Source organism: Oncorhynchus tshawytscha, linkage group LG25 (assembly GCF_018296145.1).
Source record: "Oncorhynchus tshawytscha isolate Ot180627B linkage group LG25, Otsh_v2.0, whole genome shotgun sequence".
In the NCBI taxonomy this organism is placed as follows: Eukaryota; Metazoa; Chordata; class Actinopteri; order Salmoniformes; family Salmonidae; genus Oncorhynchus; species Oncorhynchus tshawytscha.
In genome coordinates, this window is record NC_056453.1 from 10,889,865 (window position 1) to 10,910,180 (window position 20,316).

A 20,316-nucleotide genomic window follows, 5' to 3' on the forward strand; every position below is an offset into this window, starting at 1 on the left:
TTACGTGACGTGTGTACAATGCCCGTTGAATATGGCTGGTGTCAGTAAACGTCTGCAAAAAAACGTAATGAAATTGTTGCCAGCAAAGCTGGTTAGGTCGTTTTCATGTTGTCTAGATTTAAAGAAATCATCGGCCAGAGCATCAAGTGTGCTCTCCGAGAGCGAAACGAGATGGGTGGGGCTAAAGCTTAAGAGGGTGTGAACGATGCTGAATGGGTGTAGACAAAGAAGAGCTCTTCACTAGATACCAAAACATTCAAAGGCCATTTTCTCAAATGTGAGTTCACGAGTTGATCAACTTTCAAAGCAGAATTACTTTCCCATTGCTCCTCAAATACAGTGTATGATATACCATTTTGTAGCTCTGAGTCTCTTTTATCCAATGTAAAAAACACTATTTCAATTTTTGCTACATAAGACCAAATCCAGGTGGTGAGTCACGTATGTATAGCATGTGTTAGAGGTACTGTGTGGCCTAATCCCTCTACTCACCTGCCTACAGCACATATTCCAGCACCTGGTACATTCTCTCTCTAAAGCATCTTTGATCTATTATTCTGGTTTGTTTGACACATCAGCATTTTTCTTCCTGGGGGAAGAAGCCTAGATTCAATTTTATTTTGCTTTTGGCAAATACATTTTTTTTTTGTATCAGACTTGTACAGTACTCATACAAAAAACAAAAAACATTTGCATTTGAATTGTGTCTATGCTTATTCATACTTCTCTTCCATTATACTCTGCTCTCCCCAGAACTATGCTTTGCTCTCCCCAGCTTTGAGCCTCTGCGTTCAGCTGGGGTTTTGGGAGAATCACCACCTCCATTCAGTTGATACAATGGGCCTGATTGCAGCTGCAGTCGCAGCCGGGTCCACTGGGCTGATGGAGAACCGGTCCTGACCGGAGAGAAAGAGAGAGGGGGAGAGATAGTTCACCCCTAAAGTACTCAACTTCACTGTGCTTTTTGGCTGATTGTCAAGATAATGTCCCAATACTGTATTTTTTTCTTAGTCGCTTTAGTAATCCTCTCTCTCGCTTTCTCTCTCTCTCGATTGTACTCTCTATTACTGACACACCCAAGCGCACTCACACACAGTTGTTGCCCAGAACCATAGAACTATCCTTCACATTGTCTACAGTTGAATTACTGAAAAATGTGTAGTTGAGATCACATTGATTCCTGGTGCCTTGCAGATTTCACCAGCATATCACTGCAGATGTTCTTTTTAATGCACTGTGCAAGGATATCAGTGCAACCAACCTAAGAGCCCTCGTTTTCAGTGGACTAATCTCGGTTAACTCAGAACTAAAGTATTGCGTAGTTGGTCAGCTGCTCGATTATGTTCTGGGTCCATACATGTTAAGAGAAGGGATCAAGAGATGCTAGAACAAAGAGGGAAACCGGAACGAGGAGCTCCACCCTCTGTCTTTGCAAGTTACTGGCCGAATTTCCCCTCCCCTTCAGAAATTCGAAAGATGCTAACACCTGCGAAATCGTAGTTTGTCCAAATAACCAGTGATGAAAAAACCCAAACACCGGAACTACTGTTGCTCGTTATCTCACATTCCTTCCTGACAGATTTTACGGTACCAGTTCTGTTTTCAAAGATCTGTTCACGAGAGTTTATCACTCTTCAGTCCATACCCCCATTGATTGAGCATTGAGGAGCTTTTAGTACTTTCCAGTTAATTTACTACCCATAACATATTCATGCACTATACATAAAGCGTACAGTATATCAGTTGGATACGTGATGTCTCACACTTGCCCCCCATCCCCCCTTTAAACTTCTGACATTATTCCAGTCACCTTCCTCTCATTGAAATTCAGATCACAGTTTGGAGCTCTTGTGTTTTGTGACATCTTCAGGGAAATGTGCACTATTTATCATTGCTGATGAGCTTTTGAGTTTGCAAGAGCATCCTAGTATGTCTGCAGAAATTTTGCAGTTGCACACACACAGAGTCTATCTATCCAAATGTCCGAGTTATCATCAATGAAAGTACACACACACATACGGTCCATCACTCTTTGGCGATAAGTTAACTGCAGAAACGTAAGGCTTGTCAGGTAGGACTCCTTTCTCATACAGCATATAGTATACACACAGTGCAACAATAGCAACTAACCGGGATAATTTAGCGAAATTATGTATTTAAGATAAGATTTGTTTCCTTACCTTGAAATCGTTCTATGGACAGGGAGAAACTGCCACTTTAAACTTTGCTTTAGATAAACTGGACACTAAATAAATCATATGGATATATCTAATGTCGGGGAACTATCCCTTTAAGCTTTGGTGTGCAAGTTGTAATTGAAATTCGGCAGTCCTACTTTAACAGTATCCAGGTTATGGTTGGATGGCTGTTTTCAGGGCAGTACTGTATCAGAAGTGGGCATAATTGAAGAGGGCTTTGGGCGGTAATATATGTGCAGCTTGTTTAATATCAGTTAGTGGTATCAGAACAAATCGAGAACCCAGGTGTTTAGAATAAGGAATTCAACTGTAACAGGGATAAGCATTTTCATATACAGTATGTGGGCGCGTGTATACGTGCGTGCTTGTTATAACATTTCTGCGTGCACATGTCTGGCTCCAGCTGAGAGAGAGGAGGAGCTGGCCTTCTCCATCCATTCTTGGTCTCCTTATCACAGTGATAGGACAGTGACTATCAAGGAGCAAGATGAAAGTCAAACAGACTTTGAAATCGATTTTTTGTTTGATTTTAGTTTGTTACTTTCTGTTAATTAAAGCTGCACGCGCACATGCACGCACGCACACACGGACACGGCCACACACACACACACACTTAGCTGACATACTACGATAGCTTTGGGCACAATCTCTAAACACACGCAGTTTAGCAACCCTCCCTCCCTGCACTGAGCACTCTGCCGCAGCTCTACAGTCAGGCCTAATGGACAGGAATTACCATACTGACAATATGTCTCATTATTTTGTGGGTTAATGGAAAACACTAATGTAGGCCAGAACTCTGTCATTAAAATAAGCAGAGACAGAGAGAAACTGCTATCATTAGCAGGAGTTTACACATGGAGCTCTGCTCTAACAGCCAGGGAAGGACACAGCACAGCAGGACAAATGGCTAGCTCATGTGTTCACTCTTTTCTCTCCTCTTCTTTTCTCTTCTGTTGTCATCTTATCTCCTCTCCCTTTCCTGTACACTCCCTTTCCTCTCCTCTCCCTCTCCTAACTCTCATTAGGGTTCTATTCAGCCTCCTGCCATCAAAGCCAATTATAGGAACAATGTGCCAGTATGTGTCCCATGAGCTTCTGCTTTCAGGTGTACCTGAGACTCCCAATCAGATTGTAGGAAGACCAGGAGCGTTCAATCCTGAGGAACAAGAGATGAGTGGAGCTGCTTAGAGGAGAGAGACAGAGTAGGAGAGACCAAGAGTAAATAGAGAGAGAGAGAGAGAGAGCGCAAGAGGGAGTAAATAGATATAGAGAGAAATAAATAAAGAGAGAGGAGATGGAGTGGACCATCCTAATGCACAGATAATGAAATGATGGAGAGGGGTGTGAACAGAGGGACTCATGAAAGAGTAAATGACAGTGTGTTTGGCTGGTTCCTTCATGAAATCTATCATGGTTCCCCAGAGACACTAACCTCTATTTAACCAGAAGAGCTAACAGGGAGGCCAGGGACCACTAACCTGTAATTAAAATAAGACAGATTGCGGGAGAGAACAAAGGAAGATGGAAGTAGTGCACTACTCAAACTGAGAACAGGGGTGACAACAAAGTGTTCTTTGTTTTGGGGTTCTGTGGATGTTGCATTGAAGCTCAGGACTGTTTGTCTGCTCATTAAAACTCTCTTTTTTTCTGTTTCTTTGTGTTATTGATTCCCCTGAGATTCCAGGTGATGAACACCATCTAACAATACATTATGTTTCATTAGCATTGTCAGGAATGGGTTGTACTCCACGCTCTTCTATCATTTCCGTCTTCCAACTTCTTGTACATCCTTGACTAATCGTTGTTCATCTTCCTTTTCAATGTATTATCTTGCATGGTTCCTTAGATTCTCTTCCACCAGGTTCACTTTCCCATTCTCAGGTCCTAACCTTTTTATTTGTATCCCTTTCTCCTTCCTCCCTCCCTCCCTCTCCCGCTTGCTCTCTCTCTCTTTCTTGCTCTCTCTGCCCACTCTCTCTCTCTCCATCTCTCCTACCCTCTCTCCAGGCATGGCTGACAGAGATCCATGAGTATGCTCAGCAGGACGTGGTGCTAATGCTGCTGGGCAACAAGGTCAGTCCTCCCACTGGAAGTACAGAATTATGGATGGATAATCATTGCATTACTATGAATTGAGAGAAAGAAAGAGGCAGATATATTTGTGTCACTGCATGCAGAAATTTAAAGAGAGGACTCTCCTAGTGTAAGTAGAGGATGAAAGAGAGAATAGATGAAAGAAGATAATGTTTTCAGGAGCCTTTTGTGATCTCTTAAAGGCTGATGTGGCACACGAGAGAGTGGTGAAGAGAGAGGAGGGAGAGAAACTGGCCAAGGTGAGCTGTTATTTAACAAATAAATACACAAACTCAAAATCACACACATAGTGTTGACCCTTTTGATGTCCAGGTTTCCATCTATTTTAGTCCACACAGACACATGAATCCCCACTAAAACAGTCCGGGTGTGGGTTGATCTCTCTCATTAGGTATTCATAGGAGCACCTTCTGCCATTATTGCTTGGAGTCTCTGAAGTGAGTTCGCTAACTCAATTTTCAACATCAGTCCGCTCTGATGAGTTCCCAGGCTTGAAATAGTAAAATGACTGGTACATGGTTGTAAGGGAGATGGATGTCCGATGCCCTTGTTGTTGTCAGGCGGTGTAATAATAACGATATACAAAATTCCCGACAAAACTCCTATATTTCTCTCACACACACACACACACACACACACACACACACACACACACACACACACACACACACACACACACACACACACACACACACACACACACACACCAGGTACCTTGTACACTAAAACTTAGAGGACTCTCGCTCTCCACTGTGCAGGTGTTTGGGGTGCCCTTCATGGAAACCAGTGCTAAGTCTGGCCTGAATGTGGAGCTGGCATTCACTGCTGTGGCCAAGTGAGTAGGATGTTTACCAGTGCTGCATTCCTTAGAGATGACATGTCAATCATTGCCTTTCTTGTTTTGTCATGCATGCGATTAGGAAGTAAATTCACAAAATCAAGATAGCCTACGCAGTAAATATGCTATGTGAGATTTAATCTTTCGATGTCTCCGGCCTCTCGTCTTTCTTTCAGAGAGCTGAAGCACAGGTCGACGAAGGAGCCTGACGATCCAAAGTTTCAGCTTCAGGATTATGTCAACAAGGAGATGAAAAGCGCTGGCTGCTGCCACTCATAAACCTGTCTTCTGTGTGTGTGTGTGTGTGTGTGTGTGTGGGGTTATCTGGTGTTTGTGTGTGTGTGGTGGGGGGGATCTGGTGTGTGTGTGTCTACCGGTATGTCTTCTGACTTGTGTTTCTGTGTCATTTTCCTCATGCATGTAGGTGCAAGTGCACTGTATTTATGAATATGTGTATGTGTGATACATTTAAGTTTTAACAGTGGTGGGCGTGTATGTATGTTGTATGAGTGAATTCATTTTGCATTGTCTTCTGCCCCCTACTGTATGATAAAAGGGTGACACAAGTTCAGTGCATAGATACTGTAAGAATCACAGTCTGTCAGTCAATCATTATTGTGAAACTCCTTCAGTAAATAGCACTAAAAAAAGTAGACATCAAACATCAACTTATCAAAGTACACCCACTATATTACGGTTATCGGCAGAGTACCTCTGCATCATCTTCCACCTCCTCAGATTATTTCTCTTCCTGGTGATATTTTGTGTTCTCATCAGGGCCTAGGACACAATGTCGCTTATGCCTGGAGCCGGCCCTGTTCTTCATCCAAGTCATACCCCACCCAACTACAGCTCTCTCCTCACCCACCTCTTCTTGCATCTGTGAATGTATCCAAAATCCATTTGTAGCCTTCACTCTCTTCTCGTTGTCATTCCTCGTTTGGGATTCATCATTCATCATCCACTTGAGTCATTTTGTGCAATATTACTAAGAATGTATGGGGTGTATATATTTGAAATGAAATGTATAATCTGGAGCTTTATAGTTTGCATTACTTGTAAATGGTTGTCTTGTTGACGCCGAATTGAAAATGGAGTCAAGTGATGTAGAAAATCCAGAGATAGTAAAGTAGCAGAAATAGAAACTGTGGGCTGCTTATGCAATTGAAATGTGCATTGAAGCACTATAATATCAATATGGACTGCCGTAACACTTTATGAATGGGTTTTGTTCAAATGTTCGAATGTTGTATGTGTTTCTGTTGTACAGGTTGTCTAACATGTTATATTGATATTCTAGAGGCAAAACCTCTGTCCTGTATTTTAATACAGTATTGTTCAGTATACCTACTTTATTTCAGAAATGCCATGGTTTATCACTGTCTTTCTTGTCAGGACCGTTGTATTTTGAGAAGTTTCACTCTGCAAATCTGACCTTTGTATACATTTACAGCACTTTTTAGTTCACTAGATTCATAATTCTGGGTGTATAAATAGAAATGTATGTATTTGCCTAACGTAAATGATATCGAGTTTCATACTGGTTTTTGTTCATATTTAACTGAAATACTATAATGCTTGATGAAAGAATATTGACGCAATATTGAATTAGGATGTATGGATTTGACAGCAAATCATTAAATGTTTTGATTATAGATAAGAGTGTAAACCTACTGTACTTCTGTAGTCCACTCAGATACAGTAAGTCATATTTTTTATGTAACTTCAATATTCACAATAAAGTTTAAGATGCACAGTAGTGAATGATATGTTCTTGATTTTCTCAGACTCTAGATTAGAGTCCAATAGAAGCATGACTCCACAGCCTCACCATATGGTCACGTCAGGTCAGTGCAAGTCAGTGTATGGCAGTTTTTCCCTTATCAAGCAAGAGTTAAAGATGCAGACCAAAATGATTGACAAGGGGTATATTATATGGTACACAGTCAATTTGTGGGGGTACAGGTTAGTTGAGGTAATTTAGGTAATATGTGAAGTGAGTATGCCTCTATGGGGTGGCAGGGTAGCCTAGTGGCTAGAGCATTGGACTAGCAACTGAAAGGTTGCAAGTTCAAATCCCTGGGCTTCCATGGTACAAATCTGTTGTTCTGCCCCTGAACAGGCAGTTAAACCCACTGTTCCTAGGCTGTCATTAAAAATAAGAATTTGTTCTTAACTGTCTTGCCTAGTTAAATAAAGGTTAAAAATAAATAGATCATGAATAATAAACAGCAAGTAGCAGCAGTGTAAAACAAGGGGGTGAGGTCAATGCAAATATTCCAGGTAGTTGTTCAGTAGTCTTATGGCTTGGGGGTAGAAGCTGTTAAGAAGCATTTTGGACCTAGACTTGGCGCTCCGGTACTGCTTGCCGTGCGGTAGCAGAGAGAACAGTCTATGACTAGGGTGGCTGGAGTCTTCGGCAATTGTTAGGGCCTTCCTCTGACAGCGCCTGGTATAGAGGTCCTGGATGGCAGGAAGCTTGGCCCCAGTGATGAACTGGCCTGTACACAATACCCTCTGTAGCAGTTGCCATACCAGGTGGTGATGCAACCAGTCATGATGCTCTCGATGGTGCAGATGTAGCACTTTCAGGATCTGAGGGCCCATGCCAAATCTTTTTAGTCTCCAGAGGGGGAATAGGCATTGTCGTGCCCTCTTTACGACTGTCTTGGTGTGTTAGGACCATGATAGTTTGTTGGTGATGTGGACACCAAGGAACTTGAAGCTCTCAACCTGCTCCACTACAACCCCGTCGATGAGAATTGGGGCGTGCTCGGCCCTCCTTTTCCTGTAGTCCACGATCATCTCCTTTGTCTTAATCATGTTGAGGGAGAGGGTGTTATCCTGGCATACTGAAATGATTGACAAGAGGCATAGCATAAACTTGGAAAATGAATAGAGAAAGTTGTATACTATATATTACTCACAGAGTAATAGGGTGTGCAACTTTCATCAGACTTTTTCTTATCACTACAAAACATCGCAACACGCCTCCTGTTGCTGGATGTTTTACTTTGAAAACAGGGTGGAATCCTTAAGGAGTTGGATTATTGGGATACCTGGCTTGTGACCCAATATAGCAGTGTTGTCCATATGGGATGTAACTGTTGTTACTGCAAGGCAAAGTGTTACCCAACTATACATTCTGCTCTATGTATTTCTGTCAAAAAAACAAACAACTGATTCACTGGAAAAACATAACCTCTGTTCATACCTCTTTCTCTGTTATCTATCAGCAGTCATATTTTCAGTCAGCAAAGATGCTTAAATTAAGATAAGATTTAGAAGAAGTGAGAGTTGAGCTTAACCTGAAATAAAACTTACTGTTGCATCCTTTTGTGTTGGTACAGTCAAAGTCTAATCAGTTCTCCTTTGTGTGTGTGTGTGTGTGTGTGTGTGTGTGTGCGTGCGTGCGTGCGTGTGATCAACTCTGCTATCATCGGGTCTTTTGGATTTCCCATAAAATGACCGTAATATGACTGTAATACATCAGATATTTGAAGTCCTCTGGAAGGATGAGGCTCATCAGTGTCACTCTGTTTGGAATTTTGGCTTTTCGGATGAACTGGGTTTCTGGTTGGAAGAGTGAGAAATGCGTGAAGACTTATGGAGGAAGGTTGCCTACAGATATTGTTATGGTGGTAACGTTACAGTAAGCAGCTTGGATGTCGACAATATGACACTTCATCTCGCCATGTCACCCACTTCCATCCAGACTCTGTGGAACCTGTACTTCCGGCGCCGACAGAGATGGCCGCCTCGCTTCGCGTTCCTAGGAAACTATGCAGTTTTTTGTTTTTTTACGTGTTATTTCTTACATTAGTACACCAGGTCATCTTAGGTTTCATTACATACAGTCGAGAATAACTACTGAATATAAGATCAGCGTCAACTCACCATCAGTACGACCAAGAATATGATTTTCACGAAGCGTATCCTGTGTTCTGCCTTTCAACCAGGACAACGGAATGGATCCCAGCCGGCGACCCAAAAAAACGACTCCATAAAAGAGGGAAACGAGGCGGTCTTCTGGTCAGACTCCGGAGACGGGCACATCGTGCACCACTCCCTAGCATTCTTCTCGCCAATGTCCAGTCTCTTGACAACAACGTTGATGAAATCCGAGCAAAGGTAGCATTCCAGAGGGACATCAGAGACTGTAACGTTCTTTGCTTCACGGAAACATGGCTCACTGGAGAGATGCTATCGGAGGCGGTGCAGCCAGCGGGTTTCTCCACGCATCGCGCCGACAGAAACAAACATCTTTCTGGTAAGAAGAGGGGCGTGGGCGTATGCCTTCTGGCTAACGAGACGTGGTGTGATCACAGAAATATACAGGAAGTCAAATCCTTCTGTTCACCTGATTTGGAATTCCTCACAATCAAATGTCGACCGCATTATCTACCAAGAGAATTCTCTTCGATTATAATCACAGCCGTATATATTCCCCCCCAAGCAGACACATCGATGGCTCTGAACGAACTTTATTTGACTCTTTGCAAACTGGAATCTATACATCCTGAGGCTGCATTCATTGTAGCTGGGGATTTTAACAAGGCTAATCTGAAAACAAGACTCCCTAAATTGTATCAGCATATCGATTGCGCAACTAGGCTGAAAAAACTTTGGATCATTGTTACTCTAACTTCCGCGACGCATATAAGGCCCTGCCCCGCCCTCCTTTCGGAAAAGCTGACCACGACTCCATTTTGCTGATCCCTGCCTACAGACAGAAACTAAAACAAGAAGCTCCCACGCTGAGGTCTGTCCAACGCTGGTCCGACCAAGCTGATTCCACACTCCAAGACTGCTTCCATCACGTGGACTGGGATATGTTTCGTATTGCGTCAGATAACAACATTGACGAATACGCTGATTCGGTGTGCGAGTTCATTAGAACGTGCGTTGAAGATGTCATTCCCATAGCAACAATGAAAACATTCCCTAACCAGAAACCATGGATTGATGGCAGCATTCGCATGAAACTGAAAGCGCGAACCACTGCTTTTAATCAGGGCAAGGTGACTGGTAACATGACCGAATACAAACAGTGCAGCTATTCCCTCCGCAAGGCTATCAAACAAGCTAAGCGTCAGTATAGAGACAAAGTAGAATCTCAATTCAACGGCTCAGACGCAAGAGGTATGTGGCAGGGTCTACAGTCAATCACGGACTACAAGAAGAAAACCAGCCCAGTCACGGACCAGGATGTCTTGCTCCCAGGCAGACTAAATAACTTTTTGCCCGCTTTGAGGACAATACAGTGCCACTGACACGGCCTGCAACGAAAACATGCGGACTCTCCTTCACTGCAGCCGAGGTGAGTAAAACATTTAAACGTGTTAACCCTCGCAAGGCTGCAGGCCCAGACGGCATCCCCAGCCGCGCCCTCAGAGCATGCGCAGACCAGCTGGCCGGTGTGTTCACGGACATATTCAATCAATCCCTATACCAGTCTGCTGTTCCCACATGCTTCAAGAGGGCCACCATTGTTCCTGTTCCCAAGAAAGCTAAGGTAACTGAGCTAAACGACTACCGCCCCGTAGCACTCACTTCCGTCATCATGAAGTGCTTTGAGAGACTAGTCAAGGACCATATCACCTCCACCCTACCTGACACCCTAGACCCACTCCAATTTGCTTACCGCCCAAATAGGTCCACAGACGATGCAATCTCAACCACACTGCACACTGCCCTAACCCATCTGGACAAGAGGAATACCTATGTGAGAATGCTGTTCATCGACTACAGCTCGGCATTCAACACCATAGTACCCTCCAAGCTCGTCATCAAGCTCGAGACCCTGGGTCTCGACCCCGCCCTGTGCAACTGGGTACTGGACTTCCTGACGGGCCACCCCCAGGTGGTGAGGGTAGTCAACAACATCTCCACCCCGCTGATCCTCAACACTGGGGCCCCACAAGGGTGCGTTCTGAGCCCTCTCCTGTACTCCCTGTTCACCCACGACTGCGTGGCCACGCACGCCTCCAACTCAATCATCAAATTTGCGGACGATACAACAGTGGTAGGCTTGATTACCAACAACGACGAGACGGCCTACAGGGAGGAGGTGAGGGCCCTCGGAGTGTGGTGTCAGGAAAATAACCTCACACTCAACGTCAACAAAACTAAGGAGATGATTGTGGACTTCAGGAAACAGCAGAGGGAACACCCCCTATCCACATCGATGGAACAGTAGTGGAGAGGGTAGTAAGTTTTAAGTTCCTCGGCATACACATCAGAGACAAACTGAATTGGTCCACTCACACAGACAGCATCGTGAAGAAGGCGCAGCAGCGCCTCTTCAACCTCAGGAGGCTGAAGAAATTCGGCTTGTCACCAAAAGCACTCACAAACTTCTACAGATGCACAATCGAGAGCATCCTGGCGGGCTGTATCACCGCCTGGTACGGCAACTGCTCCGCCCACAACCGTAAGGCTCTCCAGAGGGTAGTGAGGTCTGCACAACGCATCACCGGGGGCAAACTACCTGCCCTCCAGGACACCTACACCACCCGATGTTACAGGAAGGCCATAAAGATCATCAAGGACAACAACCACCCGAGCCACTGCCTGTTCACCCCGCTATCATCCAGAAGGCGAGGTCAGTACAGGTGCATCAAAGCTGGGACCGAGAGACTGAAAAACAGCTTGTATCTCAAGGCCATCAGACTGGCCATCAGACAGCGACCACTAACATTGAGTGGCTGCTGCCAACACACGGACTCAACTCCAGACACTATAATAATGGGAATTGATGGGAAATGAAGTAAAATATATCACTAGCCACTTTAAACAATGCTACCTAATATAATGTTTACCTACCCTACATTGTTAATCTCATATGTATACGTATATACTGTACTCTATATCATCTACTGCATCCTTATGTAATACATGTATCACTAGCCACTTTAACTATGCCACTTTGTTTACATACTCATTTCATATGTATATACTGTACTCGATACCATCTACTGTATCTTGCCTAAGCTGCTCTGTACCATCACTCATTCATATATCTTTATGTACATATTCTTTATCCCCTTACACTGTGTATAAGACAGTAGTTTTTTGGGGGGAATTGTTAGTTAGATTACTTGTTGGATTATTACTGCATTGTCGGAACTAGAAGCACAAGCATTTCGCTACACCCGCATTAACATCTGCTAACCATGTGTATGTGACAAATAAAATTTTATTTTATTTTATTTGATTTGAGAGAAGACTCGGTTCTGCATCCCAATGATTTCTCCAAATTCCACAAACTTGTTGAGTGCAGCATCTCAGGTCAACCGTCAGAGATTCTTCCAGGTGCTTTCAAAGAGCTTTTAGAACTTCAGAAGATGTACTTTTTTTGCTGAAACATTTTTTTTTTAGGCATAGATAGGCTAGGTCTACTGACTAAAATCTGGGTTTATGATTGTAATTCAACTTTCCCATGGTTTGGTTAGCTAGATGTAGGTAGCCTATAGCCTTCAGTAGCCTAGGATTTAGCAGCTTGCTTAGTTAAAATTGACAGACAAATTTATATAACATGAATAGCGAGGCTATTTCGAGGTAAGAAGTGCTTCTGTTTGCCCAATACCCTGCTGGAATCAGCTACTGAGGATGGGTCGTAATTTCAATCACAAGCTAATAATAGAGATATGAACTATAGGTCTATGCATGTCAACATAAACCAGTGTTTATTTTTAACCTGTAGCCCAATCTGACTGACTGTTACCTTCAATCTAATTAATTCTAATAACAGCTGATCGGCAATTGTGATAGAACTGTGACCATTATCACAATTGAAAACTTCACATTTCATTAACTATACATGGCCATTAATATTTGCATAATAACACAAGGCCACAAATCAAATCAAATGTATTTATATAGCCCTTCGTACATCAGCTGATATCTCAAAGTGCTGTACAGAAACCCAGCCTAAAACCCCAAACAGCAAGCAATGCAGGTGTAGAAGCACGGTGGCTAGGAAAAACTCCCTAGAAAGGCCAAAACCTAGGAAGAAACCTAGAGAGGAACCAGGCTATGTGGGGTGGCCAGTCCTCTTCTGGCTGTGCCGGGTGGAGATTATAACAGAACATGGCCAAGATGTTCAAATGTTCATAAATGACCAGCATGGTCGTATAATAATAAGGCAGAACAGTTGAAACTGGAGCAGCAGCACGGTCAGGTGGACTGGGGACAGCAAGGAGTCATCATGTCAGGTAGTCCTGGGGCATGGTCCAAGGGCTCAGGTCAGTTGAAACTGGAGCAGCAGCACGGCCAGGTGGACTGGGGACAGCAAGGAGTCATCATGTCAGGTAGTCCTGGGGCATGGTCCAAGGGCTCAGGTCAGTTGAAACTGGAGCAGCAGCACGGCCAGGTGGACTGGGGACAGCAAGGAGTCATCATGTCAGGTAATCCTGGGGCATGGTCCTAGGGCTCAGGTCCTCCGAGTCAGGAGACACTGTGGCCCCATCCGAGGACACCCCCGGACAGGGCCAAACAGGAAGGATATAACCCCATCCACTTTGCCAAAGCACAGCCCCCACACCACTAAAGGGATATCTTCAACCACCAACTTACCATCCTGAGACAAGGCTGAGTATAGCCCACAAAGATCTCCGCCACGGCACAACCCAAGGGGGGCGCCAACCCAGACAGGGTGACCACATCAGTGAATCAACCCACTCAGGTGACGCACTCCTTCCAGGGACGGCATGAGAGAGCCCCAGTAAGCCAGTGACTCAGCCCCTGTAATAGGGTTAGAGGCAGAGAATCCCAGTGGAAAGAGGGGAACCGGCCAGGCAGAGACAGCAAGGGCGGTTCGTTGCTCCAGAGCCTTTCCGTTCACCCTCCCACTCCTGGGCCAGACTACACTCAATCATATGACCCACTGAAGAGATGAGTCTTCAGTAAAGACTTAAAGGTTGAGACTGAGTTTGCGTCTCTGACATGGGTAGGCAGACCGTTCCATAAAAATGGAGCTCTATAGGAGAAAGCCCTGCCTCCAGCTGTTTGCTTAGAAATTCTAGGGACAATTAGGAGGCCTGCGTCTTGTGACCGTAGCGTACGTGTAGGTATGTACGGCAGGACCAAATCAGAGAGATAGGTAGGAGCAAGCCCATGTAATGCTTTGTAGGTTAGCAGTAAAACCTTGAAATCAGCCCTTGCTTTGACAGGAAGCCAGTGTAGAGAGGCTAGCACTGGAGTAATATGATCAAATTTTTTGGTTCTAGTCAGGATTCTAGCAGCTGTATTTAGCACCAACTGAAGTTTATTTAGTGCTTTATCCGGGTAGCCGGAAAGTAGAGCATTAGTCTAACCTAGAAGTGACAAAAGCATGGATGAATTTTTCTGTATTATTTTTGGACAGAAAGTTTCTGATTTTTGCAATGTTACGTAGATGGAAAAAAGCTGTCCTTGAAATGGTCCTGATATGTTCTTCAAAAGAGAGATCAGGGTCCAGAGTAACGCTGAGGTCCTTCACAGTTTTATTTGAGACGACTGTACAACCATTAAGATTAATTGTCAGATTCAACAGAAGATCTCTTTGTTTCTTGGGACCTAGAACAAGCATCTCTGTTTTGTCCGAGTTTAAAAGTAGAAAGTTTGCAGCCATCCACTTCCTTATGTCTGAAACACATGCTTCTAGCAAGGGCAATTTTGGGGCTTCACCATGTTTCATTGAAATGTACAGCTGTGTGTCATCCGCATAGCAGTGAAAGTTAACATTATGTTTTCGAATAACATCCCCAAGAGGTAAAATATATAGTGAAAACAATAGTGGTCCCAAAACGGAACCTTGAGGAACACCGAAATTTACAGTTGATTTGTCAGAGGACAAACCATTCACAGAGACAAACTGATATCTTTTCGACAGATAAGATCTAAACCAGCCCAGAACTTGTCCGTGTAGACCAATTTGGGTTTCCAATCTCTCCAAAAGAATGTGGTGATCGATGGTATCAAAAGCAGCACTAAGGTCTAGGAGCACGAGGACAGATGCAGAGCCTCGGTCCGATGCCATTAAAATGTCATTTACCACCTTCACAAGTGCCGTCTCAGTGCTATGATGGGGTCTAAAACCAGACTGAAGCATTTCGTATACATTGTTTGTCTTCAGGAAGGCAGTAAGTTGCTGCGCAACAGCCTTTTCTAAAATTTTTGAGAGGAATGGAAGATTCGATATAGGCCGATAGTTTTTTATATTTTCTTGGTCAAGTTTTGGCTTTTTCAAGAGAGGCTTTATTACTGCCACTTTTAGTGAGTTTGGTACACATCCGGTGGATAGAGAGCCGTTTATTATGTTCAACATAGGAGGGCCAAGCACAGGAAGCAGCTCTTTCAGTAGTTTAGTTGGAATAGGGTCCAGTATGCAGCTTGAAGGTTTAGAGGCCATGATTATTTTCATCATTGTGTCAAGAGATATAGTACTAAAACACTTGAGCGTCTCTCTTGATCCTAGGTCCTGGGAGAGTTGTGCAGACTCAGGACAACTGAGCTTTGAAGGAATACGCAGATTTAAAGAGGAGTCCGTAATTTGCTTTCTAATAATCATAATCTTTTCCTCAAAGAAGTTCATGAATTTATCACTGCTAAAGTGAAAGTCATCCTCTCTTGGGGAATGCTGCTTTTTAAATCAAACTGAAGTTACATGCTATTTATTAAATCAGTTTGCTAGCTCCAAGAAGTCTACACAAGTGGCACAAATTGATTTGCAATGTCTCCAGTGACATCTTAATTTCAGCATATTACATTTTGTTGTATCAAACGGTAGGCTACAGTAGCTACTTAATGGCCAACATATGTATCATTCTCCACATTTAATGTTAGTTTTATTAGGGACTTTTCCCTATAACAGAAGCACACGAGGGGGTTCATTAACTTCCATTTTAAAAATCCACCAGCGCAGCGCTCGAGTCCCAAGAACTGTGCATGAGTAAAACCTTTTGCTTGATATGGTTGTCCATAAGTAAAGTTGACATTAGAATGCAGTTTAAACCACCTCCGATTTTATCTAATGGGCTCTAGAGCGGCTAAAGTCATTTTCCCGTGCCTGCCTTTTCTCTTGATGCGCATCAGTTCTAGCGTGTTAATATGTTTTATTGAAAAAGTGTTGGAAATGGGTGTCTCCATAATGACAATCTAAACAGCCTACCTACAACTGGTAAAACGTTGTCATGATGTGTGTGTGTGCTTCTCTGTCACTCACGTGACTCAGCTGTCTGCTGCAGCGCTCAGTCAACACACACACACCCCTCCACTTCCCCACCACTCACTCAGCAACAGGCTGTCTCACTCCCTGATAGTCAGCCAAAGCAGGTCTATAATTTTTTTTTTGGTGCAATTTAGAAGTAGCCCAAAAACCCGCAACCCGTGACCAATACATTTTCACGCACCTCATCGTTTTCAAAGTAGCCCAATTTTGCATGGAAATTGCGGACATGGCAACGCTGAATGTCTGTTGTAAGCAAAGTGGAATATTTTGAGTTCTGGCAAGAGCATGCCCAGCTAGCACAGTGGATCTGGGCCGATTCTGGCTGAGAGTCGTGTCACTCGGCCGACGTCAGGTGGCCGAGTCTGGGACACCTTCGGCAGTATTACTTATGCCTAGGATTGAGCTTGGGCCGATTCCGGTTTGAGTTATCTGGCCCAAATGTATGACTTGGGGCTCGGGGCAATTCCGGTGATAATTATACGACCCAAATGTATTACTTGGGATTCGGGCCGATTGGAGCTACTTTCTGGCAGGACATTTCATTATTTCTTTTTTCCATATTTTCTCATTGTTTCTGTAATTAATACAACTAACATTTAAATGAAATTCTTTAAGAGTCCCGTGTAGTATTTCCATCGCACTGTGGCGGGCCAGGCACATGCATGCTGACACAGTCACCAGGTGTACGGAGTTTCCTCTGACAAGATTTTTATTTGGGGTGGATGGGTATAATTTGTATGAATAAAATGTATAATAGTAATATTTAAAATTAACTTTGTATACATTCTGGTAAAATGCCGGCAAAGTCGGCTGAATTCCGGGAGACGTAAACGGCCCGATGTACTTGGGTCGATTCTGGGCAGTCATTCATTTTGATTCCGGGCCGAGTCAGATACCCGATTCCGGGCCGATTCAATCAGTTCCGGCCCCCCGGAAGAGGGACACTTCTGGGACGATTCCTCATTGCTAGATGGGTGGTGACTTAGTGATGATGTGTGAAATTGTCAATAAACTCTAAATATAAATAAACCTCTTATGTTGTGCTAACTACAGATCATATCAACTTCCCAATGTTTGCCATTAAAACTTGCACGACACTTCAAATAATGCACATTGAGAACAATCCTTGGAACGGTTTGATGCATATGTTACATGCCTCGGACTGAGACATGGTCAGTTGATAATAAACAGGGTTAAATGATGAAAAGGAGAAACGTTAGTAGTGTTCACTTGTAGGCATTCTCCAAGATTTATGAAACTATTATTCTCTTTTGTTCATTTTTTGTTGTCAAAATCAATTATACATTACAACTCTATTGTAGTATTAAATCTTCATATTCCATTTTCCAGTATAAAAAACAAAGATCTCATGTTAAAAAACAAATCACAATACATCTACACATTGACATTATATATAACTCACTGTACTGTACTATCAGTGTCAATTTCGAAAAAGCTATAAATTACTGGAGGCCTGTGCTAAACAATGCTACAACCATTGCATTATAAACCATTAACATTAAAGCTAACATTAATTTAAACCAACTAGCCTAGAGCTAGCTAGTGCTTAGCCACGGAAAATTTGGTTAACATAAAGCTTTGCGAACTTTTAAGCGCTATTTTTGTACAAACATTAACACTTTAACACATTTTATCCTGACATCACATATGTCCATATATTACCTAAACTAAACTGAGCCTTCGTTCATAGAAATTAATACAAATAGGATCAAAAACATTGGTGAAAAAAAAGTACAAAAAGTTTGGACAAAATCTTAATCCCTTCTCTTACATGTAAACCATTAGCAACCTAGCCAACCTCCATTCCTTTCACTTGCCTTCAAACATCACCAAACTCATGGACTATGTAGTTAACCTTGCTATCTCAATATTTTGAGAGTCACATTGAACTTTTACACATTACATACCTAAATTAACAGGGGGAAATGATGAGACGGAGAAACATTAGTAGTGTTCAGTAGTAAACATTCTCCAAGATTGAAGAAAAAACCTCCAAGTCCTCATCTTTGCTGGGAGCTACTTCAAGTTCCTTCAATGCTTCAAGCTAGAATCGAAGCGCTCAGCTTAATTTGTGGATCTAGCCAGTCTGAGTACACTTCTGCACTTGAGGGATTTGCAACTTATAGGAGCAGACCTCAATCGGCAAACTGGTCTTGCCATCATCTCTCACAACTCGTCTTGATTGGAGACACTGGTAATCTATGGATGCAGAATCCACTACCTGGAAAACAACCTGAAGACTTACAGTCATTGAGAGATTTAAATATGGATATTTAAAGTGAGCTTACGATAACAGAATAATTCACTGAGCCCCTAAAGAGCCTAAGGTATCTGTTTATACAATATCTACTTTTACAATGCAGTTGTGACAATGCTTGGTTTCATAAATTGGTGAAATGGAATCGACAAGTTCAGGTCATGTTTTGGTAATATACCTTTTGCGGGAATAAGTTGCAAAGATAAGCAAGGTACTCAGATACTCCCACATCCATTGTTCAATGGACATAGTGTTCATTTACAACTCCCTGGGCCTCTTGCTCTTTACACTGGTGGTGCTACTACATCACCTGGCTGGCCAATATCTGATTGCTCTGTTCTACATCACATAGCTGGCTGGAGGAGGTTGTGCTTCCGAACAACATCTTTGTGTCCTATAGCGGGAAAGATGAGTGCTGGGTGATGGAGGAGCTTCTGCCCAACCTGTAACAATAAGGTACACCTTTCCTGTGCATGCACAGCAGAGACTTCCAGCTGGGGAAGGACATTGTGAACAACATCACAGAGAGTCGCCACAGCAGTCACCAGACCGTCTGCCGCTACCACCACAGCAACTGGTGCTCATTGGAGAATAAGCTAGCCACTGAATGGCTTTTTTATTTATTCATTTCATTTTACCCAGTAAGTTGACCGAGAACGCATTCTCATTTACAGCAATAAGCTGAGGAATAGTTACAGGGAAGAAAGAGCCAATTGGAAGCTGGCCATGATGGTATGTGGGTCAAATTGAAAATTTAACCAGGACACCAGGATTAACACCCCTACTCTTACGATAAGTGCCATGGGATCTTCAATGACCACAGAGAGTCAGGACAGCCATTTGACATCCCATCCGGAAGAGAGCACCCTACACAGGGCAATGTCGCCAATCATTGCCCTAGGGCAGTGGGATATCTATTTTTTAGATCAGAGGAAAGAGTACCTCCTTCTGGCCATACAACACCACTTCCAGCAGCATCTGGTCTCCCATCCAGGGACCAACCCTGTTTAGCTTCAGAGAGAAGCCAGTAGTGGGAAGCAGTGGGAAGCATGGTGGTACATTGCTACGTTGCTTTGCTCCTCTACCTGTGGGTTGAGCAAAGGGACATCCTCATCCTGTTCTTCTTGGACTACATGGTATTTCCTGTACAAAAAGCAGGCAAAGGGACAAACATGAGTGTCAAACGTATAGAACATTTTAGAAAATGTTTTCAATCTTTACTCAAATCGTCCTGTATGCCATTATCCTATGTTAATGTCTCCTTAAAATTTCTCTTATTAAATACTTAGAGATGAGTTTCGAATGATGATACATTTTTGTTGGTGACACTTTTAACTTGCCCTTCTGGCGGCCTACAGATGCATCATAATCTATCATGACAAGTATATTAGAGTGCATAAGATTGATAATGGCGCCAGAGGGGAAGGCTGCCATTTTACAGGCTCATTACCAACTCTGCTATATATACATTTTCTTTCTTGCGTTGTTTGTAACACATTTTGTACATAATGTTGCTGCTACCGTCTCTTATGGCCGAAAATATCTGCTGGGCACCAGAACAGTGATTACTCACCTAGAACTGGACAGAGATTTTTTTCTTTAATGAGTCCGACGCGAAGGATATTCTGCTTTGTCAAGACAAGGCCCAAATCCCTGTCATCAGCGTGAAGAAAAGATGGAGGAAAAGCGGAAG

The 20,316-nt window shown here is 43.2% G+C and overlaps 1 protein-coding gene and 1 pseudogene across 1 annotated transcript in view; both read left to right on the forward strand.

Moving 5' to 3' along the window:
• LOC112224756 (ras-related protein Rab-26) overlaps nt 1-5,440 on the forward strand; it is an 82,584-nt gene extending 77,144 nt beyond the window's left edge. Inside the window, exons 6-9 of the mRNA XM_042305850.1 lie at nt 4,209-4,274; nt 4,478-4,534; nt 5,054-5,130; nt 5,310-5,440. Coding sequence (XP_042161784.1) covers nt 4,209-4,274; nt 4,478-4,534; nt 5,054-5,130; nt 5,310-5,412 — 303 coding nt within the window. The 3' untranslated portion in view covers nt 5,413-5,440. The remainder of the gene's footprint in view (nt 1-4,208; nt 4,275-4,477; nt 4,535-5,053; nt 5,131-5,309) is intronic.
• An 11,699-nt stretch (nt 5,441-17,139) lies between these two features.
• LOC112224757 lies at nt 17,140-19,273 on the forward strand (annotated as a pseudogene).
• Nucleotides 19,274-20,316: the final 1,043 nt, after the last annotated feature.